General features: G+C 36.0%; 2 protein-coding genes across 13 annotated transcripts; one reads left to right on the plus strand and one right to left on the minus strand.

The window, feature by feature from the left end:
- The first annotated feature begins 1383 nt into the window (after positions 1–1383).
- LOC133672988 (ENHANCER OF AG-4 protein 2-like) lies at positions 1384–16724 on the plus strand. Of its 11 annotated transcripts, XR_009834930.1 has the most exons (15): positions 1384–1847; positions 2655–2731; positions 3304–5460; positions 5547–6066; positions 6580–6688; positions 6836–6948; positions 7025–7212; positions 8390–9104; positions 9184–9541; positions 10593–10676; positions 10792–10893; positions 11336–11539; positions 14376–14504; positions 15401–15504; positions 16350–16724. XR_009834930.1 is itself a non-coding variant. In XM_062093568.1 (12 exons), the coding sequence occupies exons 1-11, from the start codon at positions 1743–1745 to the stop codon at positions 10860–10862; spliced, it is 4497 nt and encodes a 1498-aa protein (XP_061949552.1). In that variant the 5' UTR covers positions 1384–1742; the 3' UTR covers positions 10863–10893; positions 15401–15778. The 11 variants fall into 11 exon arrangements, 2 of the variants coding, with proteins under 2 accessions (XP_061949552.1, XP_061949553.1); XR_009834933.1 differs by lacking the exon at positions 14376–14504; XR_009834931.1 differs by lacking the exon at positions 16350–16724 and having other exon boundaries at positions 14372–14504; positions 15401–15778.
- A 946-nt stretch (positions 16725–17670) lies between these two features.
- LOC133672989 (uncharacterized) lies at positions 17671–21223 on the minus strand. 2 transcript variants are annotated; one of them, XM_062093570.1, is made up of 3 exons: positions 20584–21223; positions 19955–20085; positions 17671–18488 (listed from the first exon to the last, which is right to left on the minus strand). In XM_062093570.1, the coding sequence occupies exons 1-3, from the start codon at positions 20917–20919 to the stop codon at positions 17717–17719; spliced, it is 1239 nt and encodes a 412-aa protein (XP_061949554.1). In that variant the 5' UTR covers positions 20920–21223; the 3' UTR covers positions 17671–17716. The 2 variants fall into 2 exon arrangements, with proteins under 2 accessions (XP_061949554.1, XP_061949555.1); XM_062093571.1 differs by lacking the exon at positions 20584–21223 and adding an exon at positions 20178–20354.
- Positions 21224–23790: the final 2567 nt, after the last annotated feature.

Consider the following 23790-nt stretch of genomic DNA (forward strand, 5'->3'; position numbering starts at 1 on the left):
TGAGAAGAAACAGGAAAATAAAAGTTCTGCTATTGTTGGACTGCTCAACATGGCCTCTAAAAGATAATGGGCAGCTAAGGAGACGAGGTCCAAAATGGTTTTGGTTTCTTGTTGAATCGATCCTTGGTTTGGAAATGAAGAAGGCGATGAAAAGTGGTTCGAACGACGCCGTTTGTATCACTGGAAATGGCCATTAGCCCCTGAACTTCTGACATTTAACAATCGGGTCCCTGATTTCATTAATTAAATTGATTGCAAATTCAATTAAGTCTTTAAATTTATCAATTCTTTTAATTTTTGACCAAGTTGACTCTCAAATTTATAATTCAATTCTTATCAGTCCCCAAACTTTCAATTTGTGTTGTCTTAATTTTTTGTTCATTCATTTTTATCTTCTTATTTTTTTTAGAATTCAAAAATTAAGTTATGACAAGCTTATTAAAATCATAAAAAAATCAAAAGATAAACATCAATTTGATATTTTTTTATGACAAATATTTTTTAAAAATATTCAAAAGTAAAAGTTACTGTAATTCCAAACAAGGTTTTATATTAGTTATTTTTTAGGATTTATTTTTTTAAAAAGATAAACGTTAAAAAATATATATATAAAATTCATGATTTAAAATTGAGAAGAATATTTTTATATAATTGATTTTTTATATTTTTATTGTGAAATTCAAAAAATAAACAATAAAATATCACTAATTATAATTTAATAATCATTCAATGGTTTCAAAAACTATTTTTTTAATACCTATTGTTTTCAATTGGCTTATTACCTAATCCCTTCATCAATTATTTAGCATTTGTTTTTTCTTTTGGAAATACTAGAACGAAATTTTTTTTTTGATATTTTATAAGGTAGTTTTAGATTGTTTTTTTCATAAAAATATCAAGACCACACAAAAGCACTTGATTTTTTTTTTAGAAACATTTTTGTAAAAACGCATTACCAAATAATTACTCACGTTAAAATGACAAAAAAATTCTCGAAAAAGATCCTGCTATAATGGAAGTGCATAATAATCTCTCAAGAAAATAGGAATTTGATTAGGAAAGGCTCAAGAGAATATTTAATTATTTACTTATGGGGACTAATAGATTAGTGTTAAACAAATATAAGGACTAAGCTATAATTAACTCAATTAATTTCGTGGAGAACTAAATTTATTTCTTTATTATAATAATAATAATAATGATAATAATGATAATGATGATGATATGATATGATATGATATGATGGTGGTAAATATTAATGCATTAAAATAATATGCTTTTTAAAAATTAATTTTTAATATTATTATATTAAAATAATATAAAAAAAGTATTTAAAAAATTATTTTTTAAAATATTTTTGCACCGTAAACGTAAAAATAAAGAAACTGTTACTAACTCAAAAAAAGCCCCAAACTCTCTCTATCTCTCTCTCGACCCCGCCACACCGCCTCAATCTCTCTCTCTCTCTCTAAAGCCTCCCCAAAATTGCCAAATGCACGACCACAGCACTCTTCACTATCCTCCTCCGATACCGTAGCACCCCTATCGCCGGAACCCTAACGGCACTCGCCCGCCGGCAAATATGCGGCGAGAATTTTTCGTTGGACGTCCTTCTTTGTTGGACTCGATTCGAATTCTCCATTCCAATTGGCTCCCTTATTCCTCCTTTTCAAATTTTAGGGTTTTTTCGTGATCAATAACCAAACCGCTAAGAAGAACTAGAGCGACACAAGTAACCGCCTATGGCTCCGGGGCGTAAAAAGGGAGCGAATAAGAAGAAACTTCAGTTGCGTTTGGGTGATCTTGTTCTTGCTAAAGTCAAGGGTTACCCTTCTTGGCCTGCCAAGGTTTTTTCCCCTAATTTTCGATTCATTTTTTTTCTAACTTCACTATCTGTAAATATATTATATAGTTAATCTTATGAATTTGATTCATTCTTTCTTCAGTTTTTTATGTTTTCGGATTAGTTTCGTGGGTTTTAGTGATGGGTTTTGAAGATTGGTGGGTTCAGTTTATTTTGTTATGTGAATCAATTTGTTTTTCGTGGTGGGTTTTACCATTTTAGTAAGTCGTAAATAATTACAATTTAAAGATGGGCTCAAATATTGGTGAAGGGGGTTGTTTTTGTTGCTTTACTGATTTTAGTTTAACTTGATTTGGTTCTTTCTGTTGAGCTCTTAAGTTTTCATGCTTGTATGTGTATACTTATACTTTAATTCTTTCTTGTAATTTGATTAGTTTTGAGGGCATGAAAATTAGGATTAATTGATTCACGGGTTGGTATATATGTGTGCATTTGATTAGATGATGATGGTATAATGGTTTTTTTCTGTGTTATTTTTTTGTGGGTTTTAAAGTAAGGCTCAGTTGGCTTTGATTTGTGTCTTGGTTAATTTTGGTAGTAAATATGTTGTCCCCCATATATTTGCTTCTTAGCTATTCTCTTTTAAGTGTTTATACTATTGTTAGGTTGTTTTTGTTCTTTGGTAATTGATTGATTGTTGCTGTAATTTTTGTGGGTTGTGGTAATGAAGATGTTGGTATTAACTGGGTGAAGGCTTCTTCCTGCAACGGTTGTGATTTATTATGTTGAGCTTTTGACAGTTTGTCCTTTTGGTTGTGTTTGAGCGATTTCATGGGTTTTTGAATTTCAGATTAGCCGGCCTGAAGATTGGAAGCGAGTCGCTGATGCTAAGAAAGTTTTTGTCTATTTTTTTGGAACTCAAGAAATGTAAGTTTCTTTATGCATTTCTTGTTCAAAATTTGTTCATGCATGGTGAAGGGTTGAGAATGTGGTTATCTTATTGAGTAAACTGTGCAATAATATGGGCCTTTATATTTCAAGATACGTAGAGTACACAACCTGTGTGGTATTTCTCAGAAACATGGAATTGACAGTTTTCTTCCTTCTAAACCATTTTGGTGTGATTAATAACTGATAGTTTGAGGTCTTTGAAAATGAGAATTTGGGACTGACTGTTGGTATTATTACTACACAACCTGGGAAGCTTGTCTTCAACTAAGAAATGCTCAGTTGAGTACTATTTTGGAGTATGATTTAACATCTAGACCTATTGTAGCTTGTCTTCAACTCTTTGCTCTAATGTAGTAAATAACGGCTATTGAGAAATGAAGGAAAGTAATGACTAGGTTTTTGGATGGGATGGCAATAAAATTTGCTATGTTTATTTGCCACCACACTTGACTTGATTGAGCCAGAGACTTGATTGTGTGCATGGATTAAGTTAGTTGCAACTTGTATTAGAGCTTATTACTTCCCATTTCTTGTTTTTCCTCTTGCAGTGCTTTTGTTGCCCCTTCTGATATTCAGGTATTCACAAATGAAGTGAAGAATAAATTGTCAGCTCGGTGTCAGAGTAAGAAAGATAGGTTCTTTTCCCAAGCTGTGAAGGAAATCTGTGCAGCTTTTGAAGAGTTGCAGAAGGGAAAGTCAAGTGGATTGGGAGATAATACTGATAGATCAGCACTAGGATCTGAGGGTCAATCTGTTGACTCAATGGAAGAGGATGGGGCAGGGGATAACTTAAATGAGAGGATGGGTAAAGTTGGACAAAGTGGAGTGATGTGGGATTCAGGACGTGAATTTAATTCTAAGTTAGAGCATTGCTCCAGTAGACGAGGTGAAGCGGGCTCTGAAGGTATGAAGCCTTCTGTTTCATGTGACACTGATGACAGTTCATCCCCAGGTATTTCTTCTGAAAATAAGGTTAAAACATTTGATGGTGAACAACCACAAGAGGTATTATCTGCTTCCAGTTTGGATAATGTTTCCTTTGTAAAGGATGAAGCCTCTTGTAATGGAAATCTGGATGTTAATTGCATGAATAACCTGTGTAATGGTGAGGAGGCAAGGACAGATCCTCATGAGTCTAAGACAGTGGTTTCTGGGGCAGACAGAAAATTGGAATGTGATTCTAGGGAGCAAGTGAAAGGTGGAGAAAAAGGCAAGCATGCTAGTGGCAGAATAAGAGATTCCCCCCCAGGTCCTCCTAAATCAGATTCAGGAGCCAGTGGTGGTGGAAAAGCAGAACTATCAAAAGCCAAAAAGGATACTATTATGGTGTTCAATGATATACATGAAAATAAGGTCTTTCAAAAGAAAAGGCGTGCCCAACCTGAACATGGAAAATCTGAGCTTGAAACGACTGAAACTACAAATCCTGCTAAGAAATTAAAGCGTGTAGACATGGAAGATGATGTTACCAAGGGACCCCTCTTAGAAAACATGAGCATTTCACCAAGCTTGAATGTAGTCGATGACAAAGCAGTCAAACAGCCTGTGGCACATGGGAAAAGAGAAATCCTTTTGGCATTAAGAGCCCAAAGTGGTAAAGTTAAATCTGATGCTTTTGCCCAAATAGGTAAAGTGAAATCTAATCTTTCTTCTCAATTAGGTAAGTTTAAACCTGGTACATCTGCCAAGACGAGTAAAGTTGATTGTGATGCATCTGCCCAGACAGTTAAAGTCAAAAGTGATGCTCCTGCACAATGGGGTAACACTAATACTGATGTATCTGCACAAATAAGCAAAGTTAAACTTGATGCATCTGCCGAAATTGGCAAAGCTAAACCTGATGCTTCTGATCCAATGAGTAAAGTTAAATCCGATGTTTCAAATGATGAAACTGTGCTGCCTGTATTAAAACGCCGTAAACGGGCAATGGAGGCAATGTGTGACGCTGCTGCTCTCAATTCCGATGACAGAATGGAGAAAAATGCTCTTGAGCTAAATAGTGATTTAGCTTCTATCAATACGAGAGTTTCTGTCACCCAACAGCCCAAAAGGCGAAGAGCTGTTTGCCTTTATGATGGCGACAATGAAGATGAAGAACCCAAAACTCCTGTTCATGGAGGAGCTGACAAAAATGTCAGAGCACATGTGTCTGTTTCAGACACTTCCAAGAGAACTAATGTGCACGTTGAAAGTTCTGTTAATCAAGAACACAGAAGTTCTATTAATGCTCAGACAAGTTTGAGGGATTCTACTGGATTAGAGAATAGCCATTCCAAGGAATCATCTTTGCTGATGCAGAACTATCCTCTTTCACCTAGCTGTCCAAAAACTGCAAAGAGGAATGATATTCGTGTCTCTCCAAGTCCTGGCAAATCAGAGTCCGAGCAGATACTGACCAAGGAGGCCAAACCAATCATAACTACTCCTAAGAGGTCTCCTCATCTGCTTCCTGCCACCAAACCAGTTGTGGAACAGCATAAAGCTACCAAGCCCTCCATTAAAGTTTCCACACTGGGCATTCAAAAGAGGGCCCAGGCTGGACCTGGCAAGGTTTCAGGTCCTGTTTTGGATAGTTCAAACACCTCTCAAAATCATGTGCCAAGTCAAAAAAGTAGAGCAGCTTTTTCTGGGGATAGGCCAAAAAGTACTCCTAAAGCAACTTCACAAATGAGTGATCCTACTGTTTCAATGTGTGCTCCATCAGAGTATGATTCTTTTCCTGTTGAAATGTATCTATTTTTACTACATTTTTTGATTCATTTTATAGAGATATTTTCTTGCATAATTGCAGACTGGAAGTTGGTATGGATGATAGAAGCAGCTTTTTGGTCGATTCTAAGACTCTAGATTCTGTTACATCTATGAAACATCTCATTGCTGCTGCTCAAGCAAAAAGGAGACAAGCTCACTCACAACCTTTTCCTCATGGAAACCTTGCTTTTATAGCTCTTAGCGATGCTCAGGGAAGGAGCCCAAGCTCCTCACCGGGCCAAATTTTTTTATCTGGTACTAGCAATGCTGTACAGGCAGATATGCAAGGCTTCTATCATAATACAAATTTAATTTCTCCATCTTCACATGGCCACCAATCAGCGTCACACAGCCAAGTGGAAGCTGAAGAAATTGAGGAGCAAAGAGTTAGTTCAGGACAGAGGGCTGCTGGAGGTTCATTGAGTGGAGGTACTGAAGCTGCTGTGGCTCGTGATGCTTTTGAAGGGATGATAGAGACTTTATCAAGGACAAAAGAAAGTATTGGACGTGCAACTCGCCTTGCCATTGATTGTGCCAAGTATGGCATTGCAAATGAGGTGGTTTGTTATCCTTCCTTTTATTCTGTTATTTTTCTTGATTGGTTCTCAGAAAAAGAAGAGTTGGTTATTTAAGCTCCATGATTCTTGCTCTTAGTTGTCTTTTCCTCGAAATGTTATTTCCATTGTATATGCTTGTAGTTTTATTCATCTCTCTGCAAGAAGGCTGCTTCATATTTTCTTTTCTTTGAGCAAAAAGACTGCCAGATAAATTTGCCTCCCCTTATATATGGGAATTGTTATGGTTGGGATACAGTTATCCTTTATGGTATTCTTTACATTGCAGTCAGGGGTTCTTAGATGCCCTCTGTATAAAATGAGTTAAAAATTGTCAGGACAGTTATAAAATAAGTTAAACTTAATTCATTTTTTTTGATTGACTGATTCTTTAAAAATTATATTTTATAATGATTTTCCTAGGCTCATGATGTTGTTGTTCTCTTGCCAAAGTTTAATTGAATCAGCTATGGAAGGGTTCCATGATTTGGTGCTGAACAAGCTAAAATGGTTTTGCAGGTTGTAGAACTTCTAATCCGAAAATTGGAAAGTGAGCCTAGTTTCCACCGCAAAGTGGACTTATTTTTTCTTGTAGATTCCATCACCCAGTGTTCACATAATCAAAAAGGTTGCTTTCTCCTGCTCAACAAGGACTCTATCAATCTTGCTCTTTCAACCCTTGTATATATTAGAGGATCAAAGAATGTCATTCATTCTGTATCAACAATAATGACAGCTGCCGTGGTTATGTTTCTGATTTTTTTCCTTCATTCAGGTATCGCTGGAGCTTTGTATGTCCCTACGGTGCAAGCAGCCTTACCACGCCTTGTTGGTGCTGCTGCTCCACCAGGAGCCAGTGCTCGGGAAAATCGTCGTCAGTGTTTAAAGGTTATTTTCCTTTTTATGTCACCATAGAGCTGGTTTGTTTTCATTAGAATAAAAGTTGATCTATTGTTGCTGTCAGGTTTTAAGGTTGTGGCTTGAGAGGAAAATCTTTTCAGAATCTGTTTTAAGGCACTATATGGATGGTATTGGAGGTTCAAATGACGATGCCTCTGCTGGATTTTCCCTTCGACGTCCATCCCAATCTGAGCGAGCTATAGATGATCCAATCAGGGAAATGGAAGGCATGCATGTAGATGAATATGGCAGGTGTGTTTTCTTCCATTTTTATTAATTTTGTTAGTGGCATATTTCTTGTCCCTTGAGGAACCGTTTGCATGGTCCTACACTGTCATGGAAATTTGATACAGGTATGGTCCATGACATGGTTATATTAAAGAAATAGTTTTAGAATTGGAACAAAACATTGGAATCGACTATTTCTGTTGGAAAATGTAATATGCACAAATGCATGTGAATGTTAACACAATTATTGCCTAGGGAATTGAACTGGATCCTAGATATGTGATCTGCAGTGTGCCACTTTATGATAAAAAAACATAGGGAGCCATATATTTTCATGCATTTCTGCTTTATTTTTTTTCCTTACAGAAAGGACTGTATTTATAGAACAGATGTTAAGCATTTGCAATAAAAAAAGGGGGGGGGGGGGTTCTAGAATAACTGTCAATCATAGGTTAGTCTTTGCACAATACCATGTTGAGTACTATTGGAGAGTGGAAGCATGTGTTTCCACTTGTGTTCTTTGAATTATATGGCAGTCTTCTTGGAGGCTTTTAGAGGTGATACATTTGATTGGACTCTTCCTCTTTTATCCCAATGCTTCAAGGGTTATACTTTGCTGTCATGTGTTAGATCCATTTCCAATTTGTGGTTTTGGGTTTGATAAGTTGCCTTCTGCTTGTCCCTATTGCTATTATTTATGAAAATTGTAAATTTGACCATAAATCAGCTTTGTTTTTTTTGTAACTTCACAAAAGAAGGGCAAGTATGATTGCCACAAGTATAAATGAACCACAAGCACAAAATTGACTGAACTTATAACTTTTCACTTAAGTTGATACTCTTAAAGAAATTAAATAATCCTGGAGTATGAGGTGATGTAGCAGATGTTAAGGTGCTAGATGTCATTCCTAGAGCCTAATGTGTAGAAGTGTGGAAGACAATTAATACTATAGGTAGTTTTGTATGATTTTGAATACGCATGAGCTTTTGCTCTTTATTTTTGTTTGCTGAAGTCATCTTATTATGTTATGAAACCTTCTGTTATTATCAGCGCAAATTTGTGGCTTGCCATATTACATGCATTTCTTTGGTCAATAGAGTTTTATTTTTAGATGAAATTTGATTTTGATCAATGGAGAATTTCTTTAAATTTGGGTATTGACTTTAAGATCCATATTGGTTTTCTTGGCTTTGGTACCAGTAATGCCACATTTCAGTTGCCTGGGCTTTTATCTTCTCATGTGTTCGAGGATGATGATGATGATGACTTTCCGAGCAGTCCTTTTAAGGAAGTTAATGTTGTGTTAGGAGTTACAGAATCAACCCATGCTCTAGGAGAGAGAGAAACATTTACTGCGACTGCAAGTGACAGGCGCCATTGCATCTTAGAGGATGTGGATGTTGAACTTGAAATGGAAGATGTGTCTGGACACCCAAAGGATGAAAGACCCTCATCCATAGGTGTTTTTTTTGAAATGGAAGCACAGCAGCATTACTCAGATAGGTTACCAGAACCAGCATTAAATGATTCTGTCCATTTGTTGCCTCTACCAGATGGTTCTCCACCACCGCCTCCTGATTCTCCTCCTCCACCTCCGCCTTTGCCTTCCTCTCCACCGCCGCCGCCGCCGCCACCACCACCACCACCACTTCCACTTCCACCTCAACTCTCAACATCTTTGTCACCGCCGCCTCCGCCTCCACCTCCACCTCCACCTCCTCCGTCACAACCACCACCTCCTCTTCCCCCAGTGCCACCTTCAGCTCCTCTTCCTACTGTGGTACCACAACCATCTGTACCAACTCAATCTTCGTTACTAGCAAAACCAATACGACCATCTCAGTCATCTGTACAGTCCTCTCCTCATTTGGCATATCAATCAGCTGTACCTCATGAATACTGTACTACACCCAATGTATGTATTTTGGCTGTCCATTTACTTACATGCGAATGTGTTAAGTTTGTTTATTGTGACCTAAAATTTCTGTTCACAGAGTAATCAAATTGTCCAAATGGCTGGAAGTACTTCTCATGGGAATCACATGTTCTTAAATCCTCAAGCTCCTCAACAAAACCCACATTTTCAGCCAGTTAATGCACCTTTTGCACAAAGATCGCCGCATTCAAACCTACCACAAAATGCATCAGGTCACTTCTCATTCATGGCGCCTCCAATTCAGCAGCTTCCTTATCCCTGTCCATACTCTATGCCATCACATCCAGATGGTCGGCCACGATTTTCCACTGATGAACAGTGGAGGATGCCTTCAAGCGAATATGCAGATAATCATCCTGGTGCATGGATGGGTGGAAGAAATCCATCTTATGCAGGCCCTTCTTTTGGCCAGGAAGGTATGTGCAACTGTATCCCTGTAATTATAGAAACACTTGATCTTGTATTTTTAAATCCTCTTGCTACCTGTGCTTGCGTGCATATGTATTGCTTAGACCTTGATCTTTTTTAGTTTTTTTAAAATAAAATTGAATCAGACAGGAAAGTTACCAATTCATATTCTCTCTGTAATTATACTGAACAGCCTGCACAATCCATTCATGCTCTTATCTGGGTGGGATTGAATGATTATGGTTTGAGGAGGTTATTGTGGATGCTAAACCATATTACAATTGATGAATCAATATTTTATTTTAAAAAGCAAATTAACTTCTTGAAACCTATAATTATGAGAGACAAAATGATAACTTACCGTATACTGTTTCTCTCTCTTTTTCTAATTCATTATTTTATCTTTAATGCACAATGTCTCTTAATGTAATGATCTTGTATCATTATTTACCATTAATGCTATAGATATCATACTATATATTGAGTTTGCACGTGCATACTTAAAAAAAAGAAAAGAGAAGAAGAAGAAGAAGAAGAAGTGATAGCAGATGCTTGCTTTCCATCTTTGCTCATGTAGGTTACTTTTCCATGTTGCTTCCCATATTAGTGATTCTTTTGGAGTAACCTTTTTGATTGGATGCTTGATTAAGCGTTCAAGTTATCATTCACTAAGATTTGTGGTCTGGAGAGAAAACATAGTTGTAAGGAAGCTTGATTGATTACATGTTATGAATTATTTTTTACCAATTTAATTTAGTTTTGTCTTCGCTTTAAAACTTGATACCTAAAGTTCACAATCAGTGCTTTGCAGAGCGAGGATGCAAAATGCTTTTACTAGTTTCTAGCTTGTGCACATTATATGTATTTAAAGTTGTTTGCCATGCTTATGTGCAAGCATTGCAACTGAACCCGGGAGCTTGTTTATTTCTCATTTGGCATGTTTATGCATGTCCTGCAATGTGAGTTTAGGGAAGTTTGTTTTATTTTCTGTGTTTGCTTTGGGATGTACTTTTTCTTTGATACACAGGCTAATAGATCATAAATTTTTTTCCTTGGCAGGTCACTTTCGGCCACCACCTCCAAATAATATGGGTTTTCAGGTTGCTCCCTCCAACAAGGTACCTGCTGGAGCTTCCATTCCAGGTGAGCTTGCTTTGTAAAAGATTATCTCATTTTGCTCATAAGGGACTTTTGTAGTACTTGAGTAAATTGACCTCCAATTTGAATCTAATAATTGATTTCTAATGTTGTATTAAAGGTCATGGTGTTACACAGATGTTGCCATGTAGACCAGACATGCCTGCCCTTAACTGCTGGAGGCCAGCATAATAAAGAGCCTAAGGGCATCTTAAGTATTTGAGTAAGTTTATGTTCCTTCTCATTTGTGTTTTTTGGCTAAATTTCTGAAAAATGTTTATGGTCCTCATAAATTTGCATTCCAATTCATTTCAAGAACAGGTCCTCAGATATTTTGCCATAATTTCTGTCACTTATTGTGATAATTGAACCGAAGTGGCATCAACATTAGCGAATCATCTGTCATGTTTGGTGTGATTATAAGTTGAAGTTTATCCTGTATTTAAAGGGTTTCAAATTCATTTCTTTCCTATAATTTCTCACTAAACTTCTAGTAAAATGTTTTTGATTGATCATTCAGTGCAAATTCTTGTGCAATGGCACCATCTAGGGACTGCAATTATTATGATAGTTTAGTGAAGCTTAGTACATCTCTCTCTCTCTACATATATATATATATGTATATATATATGATGGGAGGATAAATCTGTGGTTAACTTTTCCAGCTCTGTGATCCTGAAATGAGAAAGTGCGCTTGCGTTATCATGCGCCTCAAGGAAGGTTCCCATTTTGGACAAAATACAACTACCTCTTGAAGGCAGTGTTTGAACCTTGTGGAGACTCTTGGCAGGGCTCTGTATAGTGTAATTTCGTGACAAATGTATCCCAGGAACATCTGCTTCTGAGTGTAGGGCCGTGTTTCTTACTTGGTTAGTATATCTGTTTAATTACACTGATGTTAGTATATATAGAGATTTTCTAAACCACAAGTTTGACAAGTAGTGAATTGATTGATTCTTCTAATGCGTAACTTTTTTATCTTGTTTTTCTTCTCTATATAATATTTTGTTCTGTAAGGTTCATTAATAATACAGCAAATGCATTCACTTTCATTTCCATCTTCCATCTGTGGGGGGCATGCATGGTTCAATCAGAGAACTGGATGGATAACTGAATGCCTTTTGGTGCATTGTGTCGCTCATAGAGCTTTTTATTTAGTGAATGTTGGTCTATCATCTACCCAAGGCCTTGTGCTTGGGAGAATAAGAGACTTATGTAGGACAATTCGGAAGTCCATTTGGTTTCCAAGGCAGTCAAACAGGGCTTCTTTGGTCAATTTTTGACGATGACAAAGAAATTTGATTTGGTTGGGTGTTTCCTTTTATTTTGGAGGAATTGGGACATGGCTGTAAATGAGTGGCTGGGTTATGTTTTTCATGAATTGACCTCTAGATTATTCCTTTTTGTTTTTTATTTTGGTTTGGTTATATTATGTAAATAATTGAACTTACAATTGAAAAAAAATTGTATAATGTGGTGGCAGCATGAAAGTTGCAGGAATCCTTTTTCCCTTTCTACTTTTATTTCATAGGTGAACTTTTAACCCCCTTTTAATCATAAGTGTCAGCTCCTTTGTTATTTGAGTCCTGCTATAAAAGAAATTTCCATTTAGTTCTATAAGCACCATACTGTTGAAAGGCATTCCAGCTTCAGAGGCAGGTGAGCCTGGAAACTTTAGAGATTCAAAATTCTTTCATGTTTGATAATCAAGTACTCAAATTTCAAGTTTCGCATCTAAAATCAGCAACTTAAATTTGGTCTAGTTGTTAATTAGCTAAATTCATATGTGGGCTGTATCTACTGATGTGAATACTTATGTGTAAACAAACTGATGCGGTATTCACTTCAACCAAGTAAAAAATCGAGTGTTGCATTATCTTGAAAAGATTTAGAGATAAAAAATTATGAATAACCAAAAAGAAATGAGATCCCAATATAACACAACGAAGGGAGTAGATTAACACAATGAAGGGAGTAGATTGAAATTGATGCATGGATCATAGCATGAAAATTATGATCTTAAATTTAAACTGACAGACTAACAACTTGCAACATGCGAACCTGAGCTGTCTAGTACTTTATCATACTTTTTACCCTTAAATCTCTCAGATTTTTTTTTTTTAATTTTCCCCCAGATTCTCTGTTGCTTAACTTCTCTTCAACTCTCTTAAGACCTGACTGCTTCGTGAGGCTTTTGATCAGTGATATCTCTCTCCTCATGTCTTCAATTTTAGTTCATAACCCAATGGTTTGAATAGTGAATGAAAATTGGAAAGGAATACAGACATGGTTTTACTGTGGTTCAAAATTAGCCATTGAATATTAGGGTGAGCTTCCTTGGTTGGTGTTCCATGAACAGATAATTCTGTTTTTTTTTTTTTTTTGCTTTGTGGATCAACAGATGTCGAAGATCATTCTACTAGCAACACATTTCTCTTCTATTGTGTTTCTTTCCCTCAATTTCACAGACTTCATATCTTGTGCAATGCCTGTATTTCTACCTTTTCTTGGGAGACTGATTTGGTTATTGGAACTTGCTGTTTTCTGTTCATATTCTTAATTCTTTTTTCTTCTCCCTCGGGTCTTATATTAGATTCTGGACTTTAGAGGGGTAAATTTTCTTGTAGCTCGCTTTTTTTTAATCTTGCCAGGCCTTCACCTCCTACTTGTTTCCTCTTGGTCATTATATGTGGAAAGCTGAGTTTCCATCTCAGATTCAAGCTTTTATCTGGAGAGGTTTTTTCAACAAAATTAAAACTAATGATTTAAAGCCAGCTAGGAAGGCCCGCTGTTACTCTTTCTCCTGATATGTGTTATGGGTGATGGTGGTGGAGCCGCTTCTTCTTTGTCATTCATAGGGGATAGGTGAGGTAGTTTCTTTGGGATTTGTAGGAGACTACGGGTAGTTTCAGGCTCAATGGATGACATTTCTTCTTGATGTTCCTGGAAGGGTTTGCTAAGAACAATGACAGCAAGATCCTTTGCAATCATGCTATTTGTCTGTGGGGTGTGTTATATGGCAGGAGCGGGGTGCAATCTTTAGCGACCACTAATTTTGGAGCAGATCTTGCATGGTGAATAGTTCTTTTAGCTTCATTACACTCTTCTGCTCATAGACTCTTTAAGGGAGTCACTAACTGATATCCAAAGAGACTGGAAAGCTCTAGTGTTGCTGAGTTTAGTTAGCTTCTAGTCTCTCGTTCTCTCCACCTTCTGGAAGGTGCCTCATCTTCCTTTTTATAAACCTCTTCTTTTATCCAAAACAAACAACAATATATTTTCTTTGCTGATTGATTTAACTGTATGTTAATTTATGATAGATTTAGAATCACTTCTTTGATGTCTTGTTTGGTTGCTTAGAGAATTTGTGGAAACTGACCTACTGAAAAGTGTACGTAGTAAACCTTTTAACACTGGGTGATTAGAAATTGTGGTGGTTACAGCTGTGTTCTCCAGAATCAGAGAGTACTGATGGTTTCTTTGGTTGTCATTTATAATCTTAGGTTGTCAAGAAATGTACTCCTTTTAGAATTCACATAATTAGTAAATGGCATTCGCTCCATCTCAGATTCATGCACAGTCAATATATGCAATGTATGCATCTTGACAAGTGACATCTAACTAAGGTTGAGAACTAAATTTGGACTATTTGATTTGCGAGGCTTAATGACTTTATATGTTGCTTTTTTTTTGGTGTGGAGGTAGGCGGATTTGACTATAGACCTATATGTAACTCTGCCCCTACGTTTGACTACCAGTTTGAGCATGATTCTTAAACTCAGTTCTGATTTTGTGCATAGAAGCTGCCTGCTGCAAGTTTTCTTGGTAAAGGTGGTGAGTTTCTGCTGTCATCATGGATGCCTCAAATTATCTGTAAATCTTTATTCTTGCAGAAGTGGCTAGAAGTTATGGGCCTCTACCTCTTCTTGATCATGTATATTATAGGACGTTCTCAAGGTCTTTTTGGATCTATGCTCACCCCTGTTCATTTGAATTTTATGTTACTTTTAGCTGGGTGGCTTTAACAACTGAGCTACTCTAGGTCTGTTGACTCTTTTCTTCTGGAATTCTGGGTTAGAGAAAATGTTGCAGACTTTTTCATGCATGTTAATCCAATCTTAGCACCTATTTAACAGCATCACTTGAATGTTGCCATTTATTTTCAAAAATAATTTCACAAAATCTTGCACATTCAGAGTTTGATTTTGTCAGGTGAGATTCCTGTGGAGACCTAGAAGTTAGAAATCATAAGAAGGAATTGGCATTTGCTTTCTTCTTGAAATTGTTCATTTTATTTGTAAATAATTCTTGTTTATCTTTACTTAAGATATTCTGAAAGCTCCCTTGACTCTTATAAAAGATGCCACAGGTTTCTTTTAGCAAAATTAGCAGTCCCCAACTAGCCATTATTTTAGATGTTTTTTTTTGTAACTATGGGTACACATTTCAAAATGATTCTCATGGATGTAACAAGAAAGAAGGAAAGAGTTGATACCGTGACTGCTGTGTCTCTTTGCTGCCTTCTTTTCTTCTTGATTTTGTAATTGGAATCCTCATAATGCCTCATAAGGCTTGGACTCGTTCTGGCTTTCTGCTGCTGGTGAAGGGGATTAGTCCTCTGAGCATAAAGCCTATCTGTAATCTATATCATGCAGTATAATTTATCATGATTGTTTCAGGGGCTGTTCAGTGTTAGAATTAAATGATAACTGCAAATTGTACTGTTTCAGGTTGAGGCAAAAAATTAAGGTGCATCTGCTGTCATTCATGACTTACTCATTTTGGGGAATAAAGATCAAGCTATATCTGGTAGAGAACTTCTGCAAAATCTGAGGTAAATATTTGACGTAGACTCTCAAAGCCTACAATGCTCATAATTTTGAAATTTTTAGTTAGGGATAGTTTTTCCGCCAAGTATCTTTCTTAAAATAGTAAAAGTGTTCAACAAATGCTTCAAATTTTTTTTTTTTTTTTTGAAGAAATAGCTTATTAGTTTACAGTGGTTATTTCCATATGTGAATATATTTATGACCCTTACATGCTGTATCATCATCACATTGTGAACAGTTGATCATCTTGAGAATTCAATTCATTTTTTGTTACAATCATTTATTTCTAGTTATAGTACTTTTTCACCGTGATTGTCTGCTATTAGTTGTTTTCTATGCTTGCTTACTATCTCTCACCACCAGTTATGAACATCAATATTACTACATATGCCCCCAACGAATTGCTGCAATTGCCAAAATTCACTCTTTACAATTAGAACGTTGAACTCATATTAGGTCATTTCCACGAGTTTGGAAAAGTAATGTGATTTTTGGCTATATTTTAAGGGTAATCCCAATTTTGCAGTATGGAAGAGTAATGTGAACCTGATATTTTCTTTATTATATTCAAGGGTGATCCCTATTTTGCAGATTTTTAATATATGCTTGAAGTTTGATTGTTAGGGATTGACAAAAAAAATAAAATGAAAATAACAGAGAGAGAGAGCTGAAATGCAAAGTAAAATGAGGAATAAGTAAAATTTAATAGCTTGATAGGTTTGTAGAGATGTTTATTTGTTAGCTGGTGAAGGTCACAACTGGTAGTGCCATGATTTCCATGTTAAGATTCATGTTGCGAAATAGAAAGTGGTATATAAAGTTGATTACAAGATACTGTTATGATTGCTAGAATGAATGGATCTAATCAGCATATTGTTGAAGATGGAGAATTCTTCTTGGAGATACAGTGAACATCAAGTTTCTCTCCGTGAAAGTCTGGGACATAGTCATGGATGCCTGTAATATTGTATAAGCTAATGTGCGAAACAAAAAAATAAAATGAGAACCATTCTGGGACTTTCATGGTGTTAGGTTCTGTCGGATGGGGGGATAGTAGGATAGTTGATTTGGTGGTGAGTATGATACAATTGTAATATATTATGGATGTATGCGGTAGAGAGATTCTGGAACAGCATCTACCGGTGGAGAATCTTGAATTTATGCTCAACAGTAAGGAAGTGCGTGTATATGAAGAGATTCGGATTTTAGCTTTCTTTTTTTTTTCCCTTAAACTCTTATTTCCTGCCTTTAATCCTCGGTCCCTCTGCGTCTTGGGCTTTAACATGCAAAAGAGATGGAAAATTTGAAGAACAAGTACAGGGACCAAACCTTAAAAATAGTGAGAACCTAGTTTTACCCGAATGAATATGGAATGATATAAATATTGAAAAGAGAGATGATGGCTGGTAACTGTTAGCTTATCTGGGTTTCGTTGTGATCTTGCTTTACCCGCAAGAACTTGATTCTATTGTTTTGACAGGTAAGGAGTTAGTCTCCTTGGCCGTTGGGCAGATTGTGAGATGTAAAATTCACATGAATGTTCTAGTCCTGACAATAGAACAGGTGACTTGTGGATTTCACTTGAAGATGAAATCAAAAGAAAAAATAAACTTGCTCAAAATTCCCTTTTTAATTCGAGGTGCAGCAAATGAAGCTTATACCACAATGCTTGGTAACTGAAACAGCAGAATATGATAGCCAAGTTATGTGTGTTTGTCATTGTTATAGCCTTTACTGTTGCGGTCTGAAAAAATAAATTACTGTCACCTCACTACCTTTTTGTCAAGGGCTGAATGAACTTTAGTGTTATGACTTCTAGTCAAGTCAACCAAATAACACTAATCCTTGTACCACTGACCAATTCCATTGGCTCAAACTTTGGAGGGGAAAAGAAGCAATTATTCTGACATGACGTAGTTGCGGGGACTGTAACCCTCTTTAAGACAAATCAATGACAAAAAGCGTTTGTGCTGTATTATCACATCCATTTTTCAGGTACAGAAGGGTGGATTTTGATGCTTCTCACCAAGTTAACAAAAAATGAGAAGTACAAGAGTGAGAAAATGTATCAGCAGTTTTTTTCCACATAAACTAACACGATCCCCCCCCCCCCCCCCCCCCCCCGTCCCTACCTTCAAGAGCTAGCTAGCTAGTCAACAGCAGACAAAATGTTGGATCCAAAAATCGAGTAAATTGAATGTGATCTCATATACTGAACTAATCGAGCGCTGTTTTGTTTTTCCGACCAGTTGGTTTTGGCAATCCATCAAAGATTGGTCTCGTTATGGTTGAAGCAGACAAGGCTTGCAAATCTGGCTTCAAACTCCACTTCGATGTTGGCCAGATGGAAGAACTAATACTGTCTTGATCATTCAAACTAGGCGTGCTTGATGACTTCCTAACCATGGGAAATCCATCAGCCACATCTCTGGGATCTGATTGTGCAGAGATCAAACCAGCTGCCTCAACATTTTTTGTGGCTCGGTTTCCTGCTTTGGGTCTGAGGGCTAAGCATTTTCCAGTGATTGTCGAGAAAGCAGCCCCGCTGTTTTCCTCTCTAATCAGCAAGTCAGAGTAGATGGAAGTGAAATCAGTTTCTGATTTCTGACGACGCCTCACCAATTTCTCAGACTCAATTTCCTTTGCTTCATCACGGAATAATTTGTTAACCAGTTCATTGTTCTCGTCAAGTAACTCATTAACCCAGCTTCTAGTTTTCCGATGGAGGCACAAAGGCGGGTGGGAAGCTGGTGATGGTTTAAGATACAGACCACCTTCCAGATGATGAGAATATTCATTCCTGTTGACTGCCATCTCAAAACCTTTAGATGTGTTCTTTTGATCTTTCGGCTTAAGCCCGTAGTAACCTTGTAAAGAGCTCATAGCTGGAGAAACCTTAAGCTGCGAAGATTTGGGATTCAAATACTGGAATGAATCAAAGAGATCAGACTGCAAACCTCGTGGTGGGGTCTGTTCATAACTGCTCTGCCTGCAGAAAAAGTTCAGTGTCATAATCCGTAGATTTTAGGCTAAATTTGGGGCTGATCTCCACCCCAGAAGATTCTCATGTTGAAAAATATTGTCAGCTAATCAAAAGGAACACTGAATGCTGTAAGGTTTTTAGCTTTAAGTGCATTTTCCTCTCAAATCTAAAAACCATCTAGAAAGACCAACTACACCAGCTGACTTAATCAAACTAATCTGGAACAGGCTAGGAGCTTGGATATTAAATTACATCCTCCATTCAATTATTTTGACTTGTGCTAATTATATTTACTATACTAGCCAAAACTAACTAAATATATCAAATGAATAAAAGTCATGGAGATGGCATATCCTTTTATCCGTAAAAATAGAATTACCATACACAACAAAAGAGACCACAGAAATCTTACTCAGTTTTACGTGAAAACCGTGATAGAAAGAGACCACCAGAGACTCCAGACTGCACAACACCCTCCCTCTCATTTCTCATGAGATTCTCACATGCATTCCCTCGCTCCCCTAGATCTGACATTGGTCTATTATTTCTCCATATCCAATCCTTTGCTTTCTCCGATCTTATTTGAATTCAATTCAATTAGAACACAAATTGACATCTGATATTCAACTATTTCATTGTCTTACATGGATTGGATTAAATTCAAACATACAGCAGGGAGGAGGAAAGGGTCCGGAAATGCTTGAGAATTACATCCCAATCAATAGTCCATACTCCCCAGGCCCCCTCCCACCCCCTTCTCCCCCCCTTTCTCCCACCGGTCACTCCAGCACAGCACACACCTAGATCCTAGTCCAGCACTTCAGGCTCCTCCCAGTGCCACTTATTGCAACAAACCTGATGAGTAGAGCCCCGTCTTTTAACACCACTTCCTTTAAACGTCACAACCACCACTACCACAAGAATAAAACTCTCCTCTCTCCTACCAGCCAAAATGTACATTATTGCATCGCAATCAGCATTACCACATCATGGCATCACCTTTATATCCAATTCTAGCTTTTCGCATACACCAAATTTGCTGATACAAACTTCTAGGTTCTCACGTGATATCCTCTTGAACATGTGTGCTTTGAAAGTCCCACATAAATCAGAGCCAATATATATATAAAGGTTTCTGCCTAGTCATGGTTTCGTCCAAGCAAGGTCCTTGGAGGGTAATCTGAAAAGACCATTTTTGCATGAGGTTACCTTACTCAAGAATTGGACCATCCTAATATTTTCATTTGTGCGTTGCAAACTATATAGCACTAAAATTCTATGAACAGATCATAAGAAACTCGAATGAAGCTGTATAATAATAATAATAATAATAATAATAATAATAATAAATCAAGGTAAGTTTGACACATAGAAGCCCACATTTTTCAGCACAATAACATGATGGGGATATTCAAATGAAGCAGAAATGAAAATTCAGAACAGGCATGAGTTTAAAAGGAACGCATGAATACCGTGGAGTATCAAAACCATTTGATAAGAACAACGAGGGTGGATGTCTTCCAGGTAATGGAATCTGGAGTGACTTGAGAGCAAACATTTGAAGATCTGTAACCAAGCCATTCATCTTTTTTATGTCAGCCACCTAAAAAAATAGTCACAAACAAGAGAAAAGAATATCAACTGCCTTACCATCTAGTTCATAGAAGTTGTCTAAAAGCAAAAAAAAAATGTCACCATAAACTGCTGTGCAATTGTGATCAACATTTTGACACCCAGAAACTCCATGTATCAATAAATTCAATACCAAAAAAAAAAAAAACCCGGATATCGCAACAAAAAAAAACTAAGTTCCAAAAAGATGGGCTGTTCTGGACAGAAAGGGTACAGTTACACTAATGAAAATGATTATTCTGCAACTCTAACCAAACAAAAATCACATGATACAAATATCAAAATGATACAGACCCACAACTACCTTTCCACAGACCCACAACTACCTTTCTTTTCCCTCCCTTTCTAATTAAATGTATAAAACCACAACTAAAAAATATCACATTTTTAACATTACCCAATTCAAGATAAAAAGAACCCATTAATATGAGAAAGCAAAATCAATGGATTAATAAGAATTTTTTTTTACCTCCACCCCGTATTTTATAGCGACACCGGCAAGAGTATCCAGCTTGGAAACCGGGTGTTCAATAAATCCGCTGCCACCATTTGAAGAGGTAGAAGCAGACGACGTTGCTGAGGTAGTTGATGGTGGCGACGGCAGTGTAATTCGACCCTTCCCTTTGCCATTAATTTCGCTCTTGTTATAATTACTATAGAATTGCAAAACTTGATCTATCTCATCGTTGTGATTATCATGATAATCATAAACGCCGCCGTTTGAAAACTGACTGTACTTGAAATTCTGATCCTGATGCAGATGGTGATGCTGGCTCCCGTTACTTTCCATCTGAATCTTCATCATATTGCCCAAAAAGAATCACGACCGTAAAAACTTCGGATCATATTTTTTGATTAATTCATTGATTCGGAGATGAGTGAATTGAATTCCATTTGAAATCAGATGAGAGAAAATTAAGAAGAAGAAAATAAAATGGGATTTTTTCAAACAGAGAGAGAGATGTAGCGAAGGGAATGCGCGTGAGAAAGAGAGGAAAGGTAGGTATGATGTGATGTGGTGTTTTTTTCCTTTTCTCCCTCGAGGTTTTTCAGGGACAGCGGAACATTATTTTCCTAGACTGGAGCTGGACTGTTAAAAAAAGAAGAAGTGTATATATATATATATATATATATATAGAGAGAGAGAGAGAGAGAGAGAGAGAGACACACACACACACTTCTTCCCGCGAACCTTGAGAACAACAACATTGACTTCTCTAGGTGAACTCAAACCCTTCAAATAAAAAAAAAGAGGGACGCAACGCAAGTTGTTTTTGAATGCCAAGCAAACTAGAAAAGTAAACTCATGCAAGACAGACCAGATCAAATTATTAGTTGCTTAATAAAATAAAGGTTTGTAAACTATGAATGAAACCAGAATGAGTAATTTAGCCTAACACAACTAATGACGACCAAGAAACGGAAGAAGAGTCATCTCCTCAACACACAAAACAACCAAAAAAAGCTGAAAAGAAATGGAATTGTTTGCCCAACCCACCAAACCCAACCTCAAAACAATGTAAGGGATCTGTTATAAATCATGAGAGTCAAAAGAAAGCTACAAACACATCAAACCCAGCAGGTTTCACAGATATATAGGTCACAATTGAAAGGTAAAATATTCATCGCAAACAAAAAGATCCAGAGCTCCTCACATGTTACATGACTTGAAGAGAGCACTAAAGCTCCAAGTTCCCAACGTAATAAGCGCACAAAAATATGCATAGACAAAAGCAAAGGCAACAATGATGAAAGAGCAATGTTTTCAATTCGAAAGCATAGTCGATCAACATAGCTCCAACATTGCATGCTAAATTTTGCATCTAGTTCAGCTATGACTCCTAAACATGCACTTGAGATTATTTTGAAAAGGCAATGAAATAAATTGAAGATTAACAATATTAGTTTTTTTTATATCTAATCTCGCGAGTGATACTAGTATATATATATGGAAGAGAGGTGACAATATTAATATGAACTGCAAAAATAATAGGGAGCAAATGATAGAAAAAATTGTTGCTTTAGAGAACTAGTTTTACAGTAAAATAGTAATAGTTTTTTTTTATCAAATTTGGTCCCTATTCTTTTAATTATAATTTTAACTATTAAAATCTGATTTTTCAAAATTAATTTTTCAATTAATCTTTGAACATTGTTCGAAAGTGTTATACATGAGGTAAAGCAAATTGAAAAAAATATAAAAAAACCATGATAATGTAACATGAGAGAATGAAATTATAGAGATTAAAAGCTTGAGGACATAAATGAAACAAAAAAAAACTACCCTATTCATATGAGCAGACTAACTACAATGACCTGTGTCTTGTTGAATAGTGAATGTTGCTACATTGTAGGTAGGAAATCAAGTTAATTTTTAATACAAGTGAGGAAATTTCTTGCGTTATAAATGCATTTTGGATATCATAATTGTTTTTTAAATGAGACATAAAAAGATGTTGTTTATGCTTAATAAAATAAATAAAAAATAAAAAAATGATAAATAAAAAAAATTGTTAATGCTAATTAAATAATAAAACATGAATCTAACCTTCCTAGAAAAGAAATAGATAAACTGATACGATCTATTCAAGGGTTGAACAATTAAATTTGAATTTTAGCATAATGTTACATGCTATTCAGTTTTATGCTATCAAACATAATTTTCAATTCGATTGTTGAATATGGCTAAAATCTTATAAGGGGTTTTTAGACATATTGTTCAATATTTTTTTAAAAAAATTTAGGTTAATTGAAGTTCAAAAATGCCTTTCGATACAAATCAGCTGATGCAATATAATTTTTTTTATTTAATGTCTTTTGACTTATAGACTTCTTGTTTGGAGATGATTCTTTTACTAATAGTACAGGGATATTTAGGAACTTATTTTTAGGAGTTTTCTAATTCTACAAGGATTTTTAATGGACAACAAGTGTATCAAGAATTTCGTGATGTTCCAAAATCCTTTTCTTACAATGATTCTTTATTTATCCTAACTACACAATAAAACAAAGACTGATGATATTTAATGACACATTACTTTTTTTTTGGGCTATTTAAGTTTGTTTCATGAAGAACTATATTTATTATTTGGGTTTTGTATTATTTTTATTATTTTGGACTTGTTTTAGTTTCAGTTTGGTCTTTCACTTTAATTTGGGTTCATGACAGCTTATTAGTCATTGTTTAGAGTTTATCAAGTGTTTTAGGTATTAGGCTTGTATTAGCTGATTATTAGCTTAGATCCATTGATTTTCAACTCAATAAGGATTCATTAATATTATTTAGAAGGACTATATATTGTTTTATTTGCTGTAAAATTCGGTAGCCATTATATTTTGAATAAACTTGTGTTTTGTGTGATGCAACACTTTCTCTTTGCTAGGACAATGAATAAATTTGATTTATCAAGATATAACTGACCTTGTGATGTTTTTGCATACTTCAAGTTCTTGATTCTCTATAATCAACTAGTCAAGTCTAATTTTCAATACCTTTTGTTTTTAGGTATATGGTTACCTCTAGGTCAAGGTTTATCTATCATAAACTTGATTTTTGGCTTTCCGGGTTTGTCATCTACCTCGATGTGGGTTTTTTGGATCTTCATATCCACATTTTGGTTTTTTGATTATCTATAATCAATCTAAATTCAATTTTCAATACCTTGATTTTTAGGTA

Source organism: Populus nigra, chromosome 14, assembly GCF_951802175.1.
Source record: "Populus nigra chromosome 14, ddPopNigr1.1, whole genome shotgun sequence".
Classification (NCBI taxonomy): domain Eukaryota; kingdom Viridiplantae; phylum Streptophyta; class Magnoliopsida; order Malpighiales; family Salicaceae; genus Populus; species Populus nigra.

Bases quoted from the DNA above. Each gene is read 5' to 3' on its own strand.
- LOC133672988 (XM_062093568.1), top strand. From the start codon at position 1,743: ATGGCTCCGGGGCGTAAAAAGGGAGCGAATAAGAAGAAACTTCAGTTG. The intron at 2,732-3,303 runs GTAAGTTTCTTT...TTCCTCTTGCAG, and splicing joins TTTTTTGGAACTCAAGAAAT to TGCTTTTGTTGCCCCTTCTG. The intron at 6,689-6,835 runs GTTGCTTTCTCC...TCCTTCATTCAG, and splicing joins GTGTTCACATAATCAAAAAG to GTATCGCTGGAGCTTTGTAT.
- LOC133672989 (XM_062093570.1), bottom strand. From the start codon at position 20,919: ATGATGAAGATTCAGATGGAAAGTAACGGGAGCCAGCATCACCATCTG. The intron at 20,086-20,583 runs GTAAAAAAAAAT...CTATTTTTTTAG, and splicing joins CTATAAAATACGGGGTGGAG to GTGGCTGACATAAAAAAGAT. The intron at 18,489-19,954 runs GTATTCATGCGT...CTTTTTCTGCAG, and splicing joins AATGGTTTTGATACTCCACG to GCAGAGCAGTTATGAACAGA.